This window comes from Bombus vosnesenskii, unplaced genomic scaffold (assembly GCF_011952255.1).
Source record: "Bombus vosnesenskii isolate JDL3184/JDL3185 unplaced genomic scaffold, Bvos_JDL3184-5_v1.1 scf7180000013444, whole genome shotgun sequence".
Lineage (NCBI taxonomy): Eukaryota > Metazoa > Arthropoda > Insecta > Hymenoptera > Apidae > Bombus > Bombus vosnesenskii.
In genome coordinates, this window is record NW_022883055.1 from 1,201,135 (window position 1) to 1,213,895 (window position 12,761).

Consider the following 12,761-nt stretch of genomic DNA (forward strand, 5'->3'; position numbering starts at 1 on the left):
CCATTGAAGTGGAACTGGCGGGAGAATCCTTGATTGGACAGAGCCTGATCCACGTGGTCTGACCTAAGTATGCAGTTCTAGACAGTGGAGCATGGAGAAGGGTGTTAGGAGAAAGAGACTCGATGAAAAAAAAGAATCACTTTCTTCATCTTTCTCTATCTTGAAACGTAACTTGTACTTCTCACTAAATAAAATACTTGATTTCGAGAAATAAATAAAATTTAATATGAAATTGTTATAAAATTTTAAATAAAATTTTTGATATTACATTTTTTATACATTACAATTATTAATTGTTTCAAATTTATAAAAAGGACACCATTTCTTAATAACATAAAATATAAACACATAATGAGATGCAAACATTATATATAACTAAAAATATCTAAAATGAGACATTACACATCGAAATTTAAAAAATGTTATCGGGAAACAATGGCCAAAGAATGAAAATTATTTTATTTTTTCTGTCTAACCTTCTGTCCGATATTCAATAATTTGAAGTACAGAACCGGGATTTCTTCTGTGGAGATTAAAATGATTCGATGTTGAGATGTAATATGTACAGCTTCTCTAATATTTAGGCAGATATGTGATATTATTAATTATTTTTATTCGATAGAAATATATTTTTAGAAATAATAATTTAATATATATTCTATTGTATATATGATTTTAATGTGTTTCAAAACTAAGTGGAAAATTAATTTGTTTTCGCGCTCTTAAAACGTAATAATAATTCATGGATGAAAACTCCTTGTACATTGTACACGTTGTTAGTATTTGTTGAATGTGATATTGGTTATATATTGTCCATTTTTGTTTTCATTCTCTGCTACATTTGTTAACGTTCTTGATGGACCTAAAATTGATTCATAATTGTTATATACTCACAAAAACAATGTATCGGCATTACAGTTATGTATATTCAACTACTTTATGTATTTTATAATACAAAATGTATACGATATAGTTTTAAAAGAGTTGTACGATGTGCAACTTTATTTCCCCTACCTATAAAACTTAGTAGCACCGGTAAAAATATTAGACCGTGCGCAGCACCAAAAACTACTATACTCAAATACATTCGAAAGAAGAATATTTGGAAGATTTGAGTTTTCGAAAACGCCAGTATAATGATACCTACGATTTTCGTTAATGTGATTCCCGAGAATACCTGCAACGGAACAAAACGAAAGAAAACATATTAATTAGAATATTGATAGACAAAGAGTATTTATACATACCGAGCTTCCCATGTTGTTAAGTGCGTCAGATGCACGATCAATTTTTGTTTTCTTCGTAGATTTTAAATACGAATGTATGATATGACTGCAAAATTCTACGGATATACCAGCGGCCTGTAAGAAGTCGAAATTTAATCGAATATAGGTTTTCATTGCTGCTATGTGTCTTTAGGCTTTGGTTACAATGGATGTGTGTTCTGTCGAATAAAATATGTGAAGAACGAAATATACAAATATGTATATGTATTTGTCACAATCTATGTATATACATATTTAATTATTTTTACGTATTTGCCCTCTGTGATCATAGTTGATCTTCATAAGATTTCTACGGATTTCAACGCTCTGTTATACATTATTCAAATATGTACATATACATAAATAGTATAGATTCGTGTGATTTGTTGTTAGTATGCAATTATATGTGTGCCATTTTGTTACCATACCACTACTAAATTGACGAGAGAAACTGCGTTTAATTGAATATGCCACCAATACATAAGACCGCCTATATTTACGATGATCATGAGTACTGTCAGTATTACTATTATCGCCGAAAATAACGACAATCCTGTTAGGATTAGAGTCACTATGAAGATGACACAAAGAGAGTAACCCAATGACGATAGCGTTTCTTTCCAAATTGTGAGATACTGCTCGTAATACACATAGAATATGCTGTAAGAAATAATTTATCAAATTTTTCATACGCACAATTTTTCATTAACAATAGCGCTAACGATGACAATGATATAATGGTATAATGATGATATTTGTGTAGGTACATATGCATATACGTATATAATCTGGGAAATTTATAAAAATTCGATTTTGAGAAAGTGGTGCATTTGAGTTTAAAATATATAAAAGTAAATAAAAATGAAAGAGACAAACCTGTATGGAAATATAGTTATGTTCTCGTTGGTTAGATTTTTACTATTTATCATAGTTGTAATATTATCCGCGATAGTTCTAGCAGATCTCAATGCTTCGTACCAATCAGATGACTTTTTTAACGGGATATGATATCCCATAAAATAACTATCCTTAACATCCGTTAAACCGTATTTGTCTGTATGATAATTTATTGCCTACAAATATATAAATAATGATGCTAGAATGTTAGTAGAACATAAGAAATCAGATGTAATTGTAGATGTAAGAGGAGAAGAAGCAGGAGGCGCAGGGAAGAAAAATATAGAAATAATCTTACATCAAAGTATGCAGCACGACCAGATTTTGCGCAGCTTGGGTCTGGAATATCTTGTATAAAGTAGGATATATATTTTCGGAAACTGTACGGATCTGGTCGATGGTCCGCATCGATATGAATATTGCACTCCTCACACGAATCTATAATAGAAATGTTGGTTATAATAAAATAATAACCGGTTCGTAAAAATATGAAATCTTGTGATAATTACAGTCTGTGTGTGGACAAAAGGATTGATTATGTTGAAAGTATTTGCAGCAGTCGCTAATTTGTGACCAATCCATATAATCGTCTATCCAAGATGAAGCTGATTTTGACAAATACGATCTACGATTGAATAACGAATAATCCTATTAGCAAGGTTTCGAGTGGAGGATGCATATCATTAAGAGCAATTCGAATGCAATGGAATTGCATTATACAAACTTTTGAGGTTGCTTAGCAGCCGAATAAATTTGCGTGTATAGAGAATCGCTATTACATCCTTGACCACCACAAATTATATTTTGTACCATTCTCCTACTGTAATCAAGTCCAGGAGTTACCACGAAATAAACAGGTGGGCCCATTGATAAAAGGTCTTCCATAAACTGAAAAATTCCGAATATTCAGTCGCGTTATGATATACGAGGTCATTATCACCACCATTTTCAACACGGTTATCATTACTATTAAATTATCGCATAATGGTACATATAATCCATACAATAAAGACATTACCTGAAAATATTTTAAAACATAAGAATCTGCAGGCATCGAAAGTTTTTGATCCAATCCGATACTAATATCTGGCAATACTATGACGTGTGTAAGTAGTACTACGATGAATATGATTAATACAATTATTCTGATCGGCGTTTTCATAAGAAAAGGTGTGTAAAAACGTTTGAAGATCGTATGTGCGAAACTGAAGTTTTCCCCGACTATAAAATTCTCTTTTTTCGTTTTTATGCAACATAATACATCCAAATAATTATTCTAGAGTATTAAAGAATTAAAAAATTAGTTTAATAGGTATATATGTATGTATGTACGTATGTATGTACATATGTATGTAGATATAATATCATTTACCTCGAATCGTTGCTCGTCCAACGATAAAAGGCTAACAAACGCAGTTATTTGCAGCAAAAAATTGATCCAGATAGACACAAATGCATAGAGTGCAAAAGTATTTACTGCAGGCATTGTCGATAATGTCCCTGCAAATGAAAATGTTCAGTGTAAGAATAATAGTTAAATGTTTGATAAAGAATAAACGTTAAACGTCGAAAATATCGATACTAACCGATCAGGAAGCAGAAGCATTCTGACGTACTAGTGAGTAACATTGATGGTCCAACTTCGGCCATGATTCTGCCGATATGATCAGGCACCGATTCTCCGCTACGTCTTGGATTTCTTTGATGCGTATTAATCAAAATAAAAATATTATCTACGCCCACAGCTAGTACCAGAAACGGAATTACCTGTTTATATAGATAATATATGTATATATATTCCTAATACATAAGTATTTATGTATTGTACAGGAAACGTCTATGTATTGTAGATGAAAAAAGCGATTATTCTGTTATTTGCGATTTCCTTTATATCCACTCATTTACCTCGATCGTGAGTAGTGTCGTGGGTACTCCGATATAGCCAAATATACCAAGGGAAGAAGCTACTGACGCTATTACGGTGATAACTCCACCGATACTTAATATTATTTTACTGTTTGCCTAAAACGACAAAAACATGAAAAAGGAGAACGAATGCGAAAATATGGACGCAGACGAACGTGATTATTAACTACATATATATCAAAAAGAAAAACTTACGAAATACTTTTTAACGGAACATTTTATTTCGCTTAAGGCAAAAGCTACGTAAAGGAACATCAACACGTAACTGAATATTACTGTTACTGCTTCTGCTTTCGACGATCGCTCTAATTCATCCTCAATTGATTTCTCCGTAGTATAGGCGACATCCATAAATTCTGGTCTCTCTTTGACATCCCATTCTTTCATAAAGTCAATGAATCTAAAAGATTAAGTCGAATGATTGAATATTTCAATAGAAAAGTGTCAATCCTATTTTTGTGAATCAATTTTACCGCTGTTCCCACTTGCGAGTTGCATCAAGTACAGTTTTGTTTAGTGAGTTTTTTACAAGAAACGATAAAATCAATCCGGTCGATTTGATGTAATCTGTCGCATCGTAATTGAATTCGTCCTCACGAAGAAATCCTCCAAAGGCTAGCGCGGGTAAAACCGGCCCCTTGTACGGTGCCAGGCATTCAGGATTGTATGGATTTCTTCAAAAGAGATATGATAAAAGAAATTGGCAATAACAATAGCAAGGCACAATAAATACTCCTTACTTACTGAACACACTTGTACAATTCATCCAAATAATTTACTTCGTACGTATCTGATGTATCTGTCTTATTAAACGAAGTGAGATTATTTTGAAAATACCCCCATACACTTTGCACTGTACAAAGATCTAAAGTAACGGGGCCAAAAAATTCGCTTTGAACAGGAGCATAACAGATGTGTTCCAAACCTTCTCCGTCGTTTTGTCCAAGCTGAAAATTTCAATATCAACGCGGTCTCGTTCATATTACATGTATTTTTTCTTTCCATTCAACATTTTTTTTTATCTCTTATCTTACTTGCAATATTTTCTTTTGGAGATCATATACAGCGAGCAAAAACTCCTTGTTGAACACAGGACCGAATTCAAGATTACCATTTGTTGTGTTGTGGATTATCTAAATATAATTTGAAACATACGTTTACGTATTCGAATACTTAACATGCCTACTACGTTTATGTTTAAAATTTCGGATAACTGAACAACTTTACCTTACCAAGGCCCACGGACTTAATATAAATCTGCTCAGTTCTGTAGAACGGTTGAAAATGAGAATCGAAGTAATTTTTCTCAAGTCTAGCTCTGCTAGTAGGTGCTGCCCAAATTTCTATCGGGTTACTTGTTATAGAAAGATACGTCATTCCGTAACTTAATCCCAATATTACGCACGAACAGATGATTAACGTGATGAATGGATATTTTGCGAATGCTATCGAACATAAGTATAGTTAGTGTAATCGTATTATTCACATCAGTAAAAATAACAGGATAGTCACTAACGATATATGAATATATATAATATATAAAGATATATGTATAAACGTATAGTGATAAACGTAATTCAGTACTATGATTAATAATAGAGTATTTTGATTAACATCCAATACAACACACGTATTGTAATTATATAAATACATAAATAGATAAAGTAATTAGAAAAACGTACCTTTGCCCCAAGCAGTGAAAGCCACATGAAATATTTTATGATATCCTCTACAAATAATCAGGTTTTTTCCGTCTTCATCATTCACAACATATCAAACAGATATAGAACAGATATAAATTCGCTTATATTCACTAATGCACATAAGTGCCTATATATGTACTTGTACTACATAGTACTACAATGATTTTTCAATATTATTCGTTGGCGATTATTAGATATCGTAAAACCCTTATTTAAAAAAACACTATATGAAAAGAATGTTTTCAACATTTTTATCATGGTCATTTGTTGTACGCTAGATACTAATAAATTTGGTTCAAAACATGTTCTTTTTACGTGGCTGCAAACGATCACGTTTGATCTAACGCTATGTACATATGTATTTACAATGTACATAGCATACAAGTACGTATAAGCACTTATGCAAGCTGCTTATATTAAATATTATAAATACCTAAACGAAATATTCTCCGTACGAATTGATATATAAGTGTGATTAATAAGGCGATGCAACTGATTCCAATTGCTATTATGATACCATAGGCGTTTATTCCAAAAAGAATGAAGGGAACATTATTGCTTTCGTCTAATTTGATGAGAGGACAGGATTTTGGACAGTCAACGCAACTACATGCCGATAAACCCTGTCAAAAAAGAACGCAAATATAAATCATTTTTTATAGTTATAGTAACAGTTTATGTACTCTTTAAAACATAGACATATGTATGTATTTAATTATATGTGTATTGGTCTACTCTTTGTATGTGTATTCAATGTGTATCATTTGATACACATGTGAATCACAATATGAATCATTTCAATGTGTATTCGTCTTTGGACTCACATCATACTGTTCGTCACATGTCTTCGTAGGTTCGTTCCAATATGGCTTATCTGTTATAAAAGTCATTCGAAAGGCTATAAAACCATTTGCAATCGGATCACCTTGAAACTCGTACCATCTACAATTATACTTTTTTGAAATTTTGATATAAGTATGTAAATAGATAACTTACGTAAATTTACGTAAATATCTATTGTTTCATATAAAGTTACGGTAGGATGGTTTAAATTTTATAATTGCTTACAATTTTGCATTGCATCTACTAGCACCGTGAACTCCACAAGCAAGATCCATAGCTAAATTTCCAGATGCTGGATACACGACATTCTTACAGGAATCATAGGTATCGTTCATGTATTTTTCATCAATATAAACCTAAAACGATTGAAAATGGATATAATTTATTTATTCATACGAAAGATTGAAGAATAAGTAGAGTAGATTTTTCGAGAGACATTAAATTTTTTACATTTAACGAACTTTTTATGTCATAGAATGATATTAAAGCGCGTCTGATTCACTCACTTCCAATTCTTCGACGTATTCTTTGCCTTCTGAAGTTTTATTTGTTTTCGTGACATTGAGAAATCTACTTTGTTCAGGACTACAACTTAAATCGCATAGTAACTTATATACATTTTTTATACAAGTTGGACATCGGCCAAAGATGGTTTCGGCCATAGACAGCTGTGTAACCAACGTTTCAATATTATCAGAGTTGCAACATAATTCTGGTTCATTCGAACCTAAAACATTTACACGTAACTACATATTTAAATATATATATATGTACAAGACCTGATGCATGAGAAACGAATAAGCAATAAGGAAAGATACAAGTAATGTTCAAAGTAAAAATGAAAATGAAAATGAAAATGAAAATGAAAATGAAAATGAAAATGAAAATGAAAATGAAAATGAAAATGAAAATGAAATTAATACCTATATTTTCGAAATATTGTGGACATTTTCCACGGAGAAGTTCTGAGGCTGATGTGTTATTGATTGGTTTTGCAGTATTGTTTGCCGCACACGCAAGCTGCAAATTTTTCCGGGTACCACACTTTCCGTACCATACACAGTGGTATTTATCTGTGCATTGCGTTAATTGTAACATATAACAGAATAGTAGTAAAACAAATAGTAGTAAAACAGTTCTGTTTCGACTCATATTGCGAATAATTCAAAACTCAAGCGTGAATTTCGGATTTCACCCGTAGATTATGTTAACTTCACAGAGTTTGGTTCTTTTCTTCTTCGATACCTCTTAACTTTCTTCCTTCACAATCACTACCAACAAATGAATTGATAACTATTTTATCATTAATGTCACCTATGAATCGTTTGTTTTGTTACTCAATCGAAGAATCAGTCTGGAATACCTTAAACTAATACTGACTTTTCGTCTTCATATCGAATTTATCGAACATCTTATCGTGTGATTGAATATATTAATAAAGGAGCTGTTAGAAAGAGATGAACATTTACAATGAAATTAAACTTCTCGTAAGCAGTAATGGAAATATAAAAACTTATCGGAGCAGAGTACATCCTAGATTAATATCGATATACTCAATAAATCATTGATAATGATCGGTTCATGCAGGGCCGATTTAAAGTTTTTCAGGCCTGGAACGTTTGGAAAATGACTTAACGGTGATTCTTCATACAAAAATGAGAAAGGGAGAGGCGTGTTGAAATGAAATAAATTTCCATAAATATAAAATAAGACTTATTTTGCAATAAACCATATTGAAATATTTTTATAAAATCCAGTTTCTTTTGTAATTGTTTCATTTTTACAAAAGTTTTTAAAAGAATAATATAAGTAATATAAATATATTGTATATACAGCTTTTGGTCGAATAATTCCTTATGAAGAAACAAGAAGAAACTATAGAGTAAAATATTTTCATATAACGCTCCGTTTCAGAGAAAATCAAAATTGAAAATTTATCAAGTATATATACTTGATAGAAGAAAGAAGAAACTATATAAAGTAGCTTATTAATAAAATTTAAAACTTATAAAACAAGCTACCGTTACAAAACTTTTTTCAAAGCATTTTCAAATTTTTGTTCCAACTTAGACAATTATTTTCAGGGACTTAAAAAATGGGAATTTTCCCGTGAAGACACTTAATCCGTACCTGGCCTCAGTATCAAGTTGTGCACACCTGCGTTCTATCTAGTTTTAATTGGAGATAATAATACACCTGTGTTATGTACTTTGTCACAGTTACTGAATCATTCTTACTCTACAATATTATTTTTAAATTTTACTCTTGTATATATGTATATATAATAAAATCAGATAGAATCGCAATAAAAGAAAGAGTAATATGTAAGAACGATGAATGGAGTAGAAAAGGAGGTAGAAAAGATACGCATCTTTGATACTGAATAATCATATTTTAATAACTTAATGATTGTACAAATGGATCATTCTTGAACATTTCCGCGTAACCGAGGAACAGTAACAATAAATACAGGAATTATCATAACTATATAATGTTCATTACTAATGTATAATTACACAAAACATAAACAACATGTTTGCACTGCCTTTGCGTATTTATACGTAAGGTACAAGGTTTCTCAATTTCTGATTCATCACACAAGTGTGCATATGTATTAATGACAGGGAAATAATATACGTAGAAAGATTCGTTATATCGTCATTGTATTCTATACTTGTTTTATTTTAACACGACCGGCCCACCCTGTTCCAATTTGTTTTGTATTCATATTAATATTCATATTCATATTCATATTCATATTCGTATTCATATTCATATTCATATTCATATTCATATTCATATTCATATTCATATTCATATTCATATTCATATTCATATTCATATTCATATTCGTATTCATATTCACATTTATATTCGTATTCCTACTCATATTTGTATCTCTTATATTTCCGTTTATATAATTATACAATAATAATTCTATCGATCTCTCTCATTTCAAATATTCGGATTCACATCCATTCAAAGGCTGATGTCCGTTTATTTTTTGCTTCCCACTTCCTTCTTCTCTCATTTTTCCAACTTTCTTCTCTCATTCCTCCGTATACATACACACAAACATACAATCAAACGTACACACATCACGGAGCCACGTTTACCGTCTTCACTCTTATTCATTCACTCACTCATTTACTTACTTTTCCCCTTTTTCTCGCATCCTGTCTCTTCTCCCTCATATTTTGTTTTCTCCTTGCACTTTGTATACTCAGTGCCCGTAACAATATCGAAATTGTCGTCGTCACAATTTAAGTATATTACGTTCAACGGTATCGATAAAGTTTATTTCAATAAAATTTCTGGATAATGTCAATAATATAGTATAATAGATGATAAGTACTTGACGATTCACTTCTATTGGGGCGAAAAATATGAAACTTATTACTAGGCCAACTATGTACCAAGATACGTCTCCGAGCTATAGTGTTGCGACCATTTGCCATTTTTCTCATTGCCTGCGTTGCGTGTTTATTCAATCTTCAGGAACTTTACGATACTCCTAACATTTTTAGGATCCGTTATCGCGCACCAACGGCCTAATTTCTCACAAGCTAAACACACAAAATACTTTGATCTTAATTATTTTTTCGCTTTATCGCTCTTCAAATTTCCGATTTCTTCTCATTCTTATTATTAACAATATTATCGATACTTTTCTTTATTAATACTGTTAACGTGATTATAATAATTATAATTCTCATTTTTCGTTGTACCAGTTTTCCTTCTTTTGAAACAGAAAAAATAATTAATCTAAGATTTCCATTGATTGTCATATAAATATGAATGTATGTATGTAGGCGTAATACGATCTACTGAATGGAATATTAAACACTAAAAACCTTATCACTAGGTTTTTATGTTTGATGGATAAAGTATTTCATATATAACAAACCGATTTAATACTCTGAAAAATTACGAGAAAGTAATATTTATTATTGGACCAATTACTCCTATCACGATTCTAACTCATTCTGTATCGATGTTAATTCCAAATGAATTACAATTTAAAGAAGGAATCTCATTGTGTAGGATAAACAGGATGTTATGCAGATCGAGAAAAAAGGAAATACCAACTTTTGTTCGGAGACGTATCTCGGTAAAATTTATATAATAAAATTTGTGTGTTGTTACATATTTTAATATGTTGTGTGTATGTAGTAGTAGTAGCAGCAGTAGCAGCAGTAGCAGCAGCAATTGCAGTAGTAGCGGTAGTAGTAGTAGCAGTAGTAATAGCAGAAGCAGCAGTAGTAGTAATAGTAATAGTAGTAATAGGATTAGTAATAGTAGTAGTAGTAAGAGGAAGGGGAGAGGTGGGAGTGGTAATAGAAGTAGTAGTAGGAGTAGCAACAGTAGTAGCAGCAGTAATAGTAGTAGTAGTAATAGTAGTATAGTGTAGCAGTGTGATAGTGTAATAATGTAACAGTAGTAGTAGTGGTAGTAGTAGTAGTAGTGGTAGTAGTAATAGTAGTGGTAGTAGGAGAAGAAGGAGGAGGGGGAGGAGGATATAGTGGTAGTAGTAGTAGTAGTAGTAGTAGTAGTAGTAGTAGTAGTAGACAATGCAATAACTCGAGCAACGGAAAATCTGTAAATCTTAAATCCGCACGCATTATATCTATAATAATCGTTAAGTAGATATTTTGTTATTTCTTCTCCATCGTGAAATATTAATCAATAACTTATTATGTACGTACGTATTGTGTGTATATGCGCACGTGTGCGATTATGCGATTACTATGTAAGTGTGTGCATATGTTGCAAAGTGTGCACGTATGTATGGATGTTGAATGAGAAAAAAAAGAGCACGTGGTTTTATAGCATAATGATAATTATAGAAAGTGTAAAGAATTTTATCGTACAGCTACGATCAAGCTTTCAAATTCTATAAATCGGTGTAAAATGTACATCTATCGCTTTTCTGTGATTTCAGTTTGTAGTCTTATTTTATTTTTGGTTGGTTGACAATTTTTCATTTTTTCAAATTATTTCTCATTTTCTTTCTTTCTCTTCATTTTCTTTCCTTTCTTGCTACTCTTCTTCTACTCCTTTTTATTTGTTTCCTATAATTTGTCGTATTTGGTCTTATTTGGTTTATTCTTTCGTTATATACAATATTCAACAGTATACAATGCTCATTCAATACGTTTTTTTATTGCCCGCGTGTGTCATTTTTTCTACATGTTCCAAGTGAACATACGCAAACTTCAAGCGGAAGCGGAGCGTAAAAGACGATTTTCAACCATGATCTTTCAAAGATACTTGACATGGATTTTCAAGTTTCGGTAGTAATATGCAGATGTATTCGTATATTCATACCCCCCCCCCCCCGCCCAGAATATTACATTTCTTCCATTAACTTTTATACATTTTAATCGTTTCTCTGTAAAATCCCTCGAAATAGAGTGAAAGCTAACATGAAATACCTTTCAAAATATTTTTTGACTGAAACTCATAGTCGAACTTTAATGTCTCTATTTGTGTACTGAGTTAAATACTAGCATTTTAATTTCGAGCCGCTGATATAGAAAGATGTTTAAATAAATTTATAACTTAAACTTCAACAAGTTCTTTGATACAAGTTGTTTTTGTAAAAATATTCACGAAACGCGATAAAACAAGCAGGATGCATTACCGACACACGCACACACACACTGACATACTATTTAAAAAATAGTAAACATGATCAACAGCGCGGTGACCTATCATTTGTAATGTAATTCTACGAAATTACAGAATCTGATAAATGTATTAATAGCATGTGTGATTTTTGCTTTTCGTAAAGATAATTATCGAATAAATTTGTTAATACAAATGCGTGCGAGGAGATTTAAAACAAAGTCTAAGCTTTTTCATTGTACATAATTGCTGCACGATAAACATATCCGTGTATGCAACAAGATAGTGAAACTAATGATGGAATAGTTGCCGATCAAATAGAACGACCAATTGATTGATCGAATTTAAATTTCTTATGTGCTCTTTTCTCATTCTTTCTTAAATGAATGTCCCGCGAAGTATATCTCGCTACATTGTCGTCTCGTTTCTTTAGTCCATATCCAGTTTGTTAGATCAAGTATACTGGACGATCGGAAATTTGAAATTTCTTACACAAGGG

At 31.6% G+C, this 12,761-nt stretch overlaps 2 protein-coding genes across 2 annotated transcripts; one reads left to right on the forward strand and one right to left on the reverse strand.

Moving 5' to 3' along the window:
- Window positions 1-384: 384 nt before the first annotated feature.
- Window positions 385-7,786, reverse strand: LOC117238180 (NPC intracellular cholesterol transporter 1 homolog 1b-like). Its single transcript, XM_033502857.1, has 23 exons — window positions 7,558-7,786; window positions 7,141-7,361; window positions 6,860-6,990; window positions 6,616-6,733; window positions 6,225-6,414; window positions 5,771-5,842; window positions 5,316-5,533; window positions 5,123-5,221; window positions 4,833-5,035; window positions 4,562-4,762; window positions 4,284-4,488; window positions 4,068-4,184; window positions 3,749-3,929; window positions 3,535-3,662; window positions 3,181-3,438; window positions 2,887-3,050; window positions 2,672-2,787; window positions 2,461-2,600; window positions 2,142-2,338; window positions 1,694-1,925; window positions 1,248-1,361; window positions 1,015-1,177; window positions 385-862 (listed from the first exon to the last, which is right to left on the reverse strand). The coding sequence occupies exons 1-23, from the start codon at window positions 7,784-7,786 to the stop codon at window positions 777-779; spliced, it is 3,783 nt and encodes a 1,260-aa protein (XP_033358748.1). The 3' UTR covers window positions 385-776.
- Window positions 7,787-10,698: 2,912 nt separating this feature from the next.
- LOC117238191 (uncharacterized protein DDB_G0271670-like) lies at window positions 10,699-11,302 on the forward strand. Its single transcript, XM_033502878.1, has 2 exons — window positions 10,699-11,037; window positions 11,160-11,302. Exons 1-2 carry the CDS (start codon window positions 10,791-10,793, stop codon window positions 11,279-11,281), a joined length of 369 nt encoding a protein of 122 aa, XP_033358769.1. The 5' UTR covers window positions 10,699-10,790; the 3' UTR covers window positions 11,282-11,302.
- The last annotated feature ends 1,459 nt before the right edge of the window (window positions 11,303-12,761 follow it).